This window comes from Xiphophorus maculatus, chromosome 20 (assembly GCF_002775205.1).
Source record: "Xiphophorus maculatus strain JP 163 A chromosome 20, X_maculatus-5.0-male, whole genome shotgun sequence".
In the NCBI taxonomy this organism is placed as follows: domain Eukaryota; kingdom Metazoa; phylum Chordata; class Actinopteri; order Cyprinodontiformes; family Poeciliidae; genus Xiphophorus; species Xiphophorus maculatus.
Window position 1 is genome coordinate 16,330,112 of NC_036462.1, and position 3,575 is coordinate 16,333,686.

The following is a 3,575-nucleotide window of genomic DNA, read 5'->3' on the forward strand; positions in this document are numbered from 1 at the left end:
GTTAACTAATCCATTTTACACATAAATGTCCCAGTGATACACTTCAACTTAGAGAAACACCAAGCAATATACCTCTAGTTTCAGTTTTCATATTTTTTAAATATGAAAACTGATGCTTTAAATGAGCAGTTACATTTACTGCGACTGCTCACAGTGCACATCACCGAGGTTTCACCTTTTTACTTTACTGTCACCCTTTAACAACAGGATCCCTGATATCTCACACATACACATCTAAGGACATACTCAATTTTCAAGTGTGTGTGCCAAGAATGATGACGTATGAAATCAGACAAGGTGACAGCAGGTCTACAGCAAAGTGAGGAAAGGGCACAATCAGCCGTCAAGATGTAGCCATGTTTAGGCAGCAATAGCTGTTTACTGCTGCTGGATATGGATAATAGAGGACACAAGATCAGCTAAAAGAAATATGATTTAACAGAGATGCATCAATCAATAAGGCTGAGATTAGAATTAGTTAATGCTAATGGGACCACTGATTCGGACTCTATTGTCTCTTGTTGCTGAAGTCTGACAGTCATCTTTGGATAGATTTTTATTCTTGAAGTATGAGCTACCAGCAAACAAAAAACATTTTTATATACTCAGCTCTAGAAAAAATGAAGAGCCCGTTGCACTGAACCCCATTGAAAACCTCCTGGTTATTCCACCAAATATTGGTTTCTGAACTCTTCCTGAGTTAAAACAGTAGTATTGTTGTTTTTAAATGAATATGAATTTGTTTTCCTTCCATTATTGCATTATTGTTACTGAAGATCTCCACCAGCAGAAAATCTGTTGTGGCAGAGTAAGCAATGTGCTGCTAACCATCTTCTTCTGAGATTTTTTCAGGGGGACAAGGAGAAGATATTTTATTTAATAAAAGTGCATCTAGAGCAGAAATAATAACCAAAGACAAATCACCAGAGCTCTGCAGAGGAACAACAAAGAGACAACAGAAAATTTAAATGGAATACTGAACAATATTTGTTTTTTTACTACAACCTCTACTATGACACATGAAGACTTTTAAATCAAAATATTAGAGGGGAAATATGTATTTTCAAGACAGATTGTGCTATGAAATAGAATCAATTATATTACATTCAGCTTTTTTATAAATATAAAAATGTTGCATATATCAAACACAACTTCATATTTTGAGGCCTTGAAATCGGGCCTCTGTTTCTTTAAGAAGGTCCTACTTTTTACAACACACTGGTTTCAGCACGTTATCACAAGAATGCTCCTCATTATGTCATTTACAACCAGTCTTAGTAGCGCTGGACTAAGAAGAAGTATGATAAATACAGAAGAAACACAGTTCCACTTAGGTGTTTGCTAAGTGCTGCTGCCGCTAGTCTGAAGGAGCTGAGTAAGAAAGGTTTCTGAGGAGGGGTGCAGCTTGGAGGAGCTTTACTTTGTGTAGGCACAGCGCCTAGGCCCCCCGAATGTTGCCATCAAAAGCATCTCCAACTAACACACCTGTATCATTATTACTAATAACATTTGTTATTACAGAGGCAGCCATCTTTGATGCTTCTGGTTAATGAAACCATAACAACTAACCATATACCTAGATCAAGTCCCTTTTAAACATCTTGACACTTCAAATAAAATAAAAATAATTCTCTCTCCTTTACAGATGATGAAGAAAACCTTCCACAACCTAGAATAATTTATTTTAAAAAAAGACATATTAGACTCTTATTGATGGAAAGAAAAGACAGCAGAGGAGAACAAGGGGGAACTGAGAATGTGGTGATGAGTGGGAGGATGTGTGTTGGTTGCTTGCCCGAGTGTGTTTGCACATAAAGTATGAGAGGAAAAGGCCAAGGGAAGAATAAGGACTGTGCCGCTAAGCTGCAGGATACTTTTCATAAAACAGACTGATTTTAGAAAACACTTGGGACTGAATCTAGCTGTGTGTAAAAGTGACAGGTGTGTTTTTGTTATAGTGGAGCCAGTGGGTGGCTCTGTTAATGTTTAGCCCCGGTCCACAGGTTTCATTGGCTGTATTAAATTAGGCTTTCTAGGAAAAACGCCAACTCAGAGCTCTGAGAAGCAAATCAGGACAGCTTGTTGACATGATGATGTCTGCCTTTATCTGCAGGAATCAGGACATTTGTGTTGGCTAATTAATAGCATCTTAAATACTGTTCAAGTGTGACTCTTGGGTGACTTCAATACTGCATCTGCTAATATAAAATGAAACCCAGAGAGAATTAACTCTGTTTCTGCTTTTGTTTTAAATTAAAGTCTAATTTAACCTTTTGATATTTGCTTTCCTTTGGGAATATACACGTCCTCCCATTAAATATTATAAACCCAGGAGCAATCTCCCAAGGTAACCTACCTAATAAAAGCAATTTCACCTCTCTTGCTGCTTTCTCTCCATCTTCTCGGAGGTTTTTGTCAATCATCTTTGACCTCTCCGCCGCAGCCTTATCCTCAGCACTCACAGTGCAACCCATGGATCCGGAGGCAGGGGCGCACCGACCACTTGCGCAAAAAAACAAAAATATTTTTAAAAAAAATGTATCTTTGCTGATTTCAGGGAAATAGATGGAGCGGCTTGTAGGGAGAAAATACCCTACTCCTGATTATTGATATATGAAATCAATGTCCCTGCTCTTTTGCTCTCAACTGGAAGCTATTTGGTCCATGCCGAGAAGCTCCAACCCCCCTCTTCCCTACATCCATACATCCAAGCACTGGCTGGAGAAGCCTGCGCCCGTTCCCCTCGTTCGTCTCGTCAGCCTGGTTTGCTGCTGAACAGCGCGTCCCTGCGTGGTGCAGTCAATTAGTCTCGCGCGAAAATCCTCAGATATCGTCGCGCGAAAAGTTGTCAACCGGTTGTGTTGACGTCAGTTCAGCAACTTGTCGCGATAGTCCAATTAAAAGCAGGTGAGCTCTCCACGGACTGGCCCGAGCGAAACCAATTAGTGGGAAACGAGCCAGCGCGGAGAGATGTCAGGGGGGAGTGCTGTGAGCGGTCTGCAGTGGGCGCTGTTCCGGCCTCATTCCTCTGCATTTCTGCTGACCATAGGTCGACAAAAACACAGCACTAATGATAGCTGCTGTCATACAGAAACCGCCCAGCCACTGTTAAAACGGCAAAGGTGCCCGTGCGACACATGTTTATGAAATGCCTTTGCACGTAATTAGGCCGCAGGAATAACTAGTGCACAGCGCCATCACGTGGCATTTAGCTGAACATAATCCCCGCCAAGAGTAACCGAGTAAACATATATATACACACACGTATATGTAAACTGCAGTAGTGACTAGTAGTAAGTAGTATTTATTGCTGCACATTGTGATTGCCAGCAGAGTGCAGGGTCATGATGACCCACAGAGCTTAAAATAAGTTTAGCCTCGACAAGTTATGATAAGGTACAAAGAGCCTGTGTTGTGGGAAAAATACTCTGTTGATGGTTGGAGAAGTAAAAAAAAAAAAAAGCCTCAACTGGCTCAAAAGTCTAATATCATAAAACAATTAAATGTCCAAAGTTTGTGCAAAAATAGAACTGCCAGAACCAAATGAAAGACAAATGAAGACAACAAAGGCCAAA

General features: G+C 40.4%; 1 protein-coding gene across 1 annotated transcript in view; it reads right to left on the bottom strand.

The window, feature by feature from the left end:
- The window catches only part of LOC102218679 (guanine nucleotide-binding protein G(i) subunit alpha-2), a 45,288-nt gene extending 42,205 nt beyond the window's left edge, over positions 1 to 3,083 (bottom strand). The window contains exon 1 of the mRNA XM_005796916.2: positions 2,357 to 3,083. Coding sequence (XP_005796973.1) covers positions 2,357 to 2,474 — 118 coding nt within the window. The 5' untranslated portion in view covers positions 2,475 to 3,083. The remainder of the gene's footprint in view (positions 1 to 2,356) is intronic.
- Between the last annotated feature and the right edge of the window lie 492 nt (positions 3,084 to 3,575).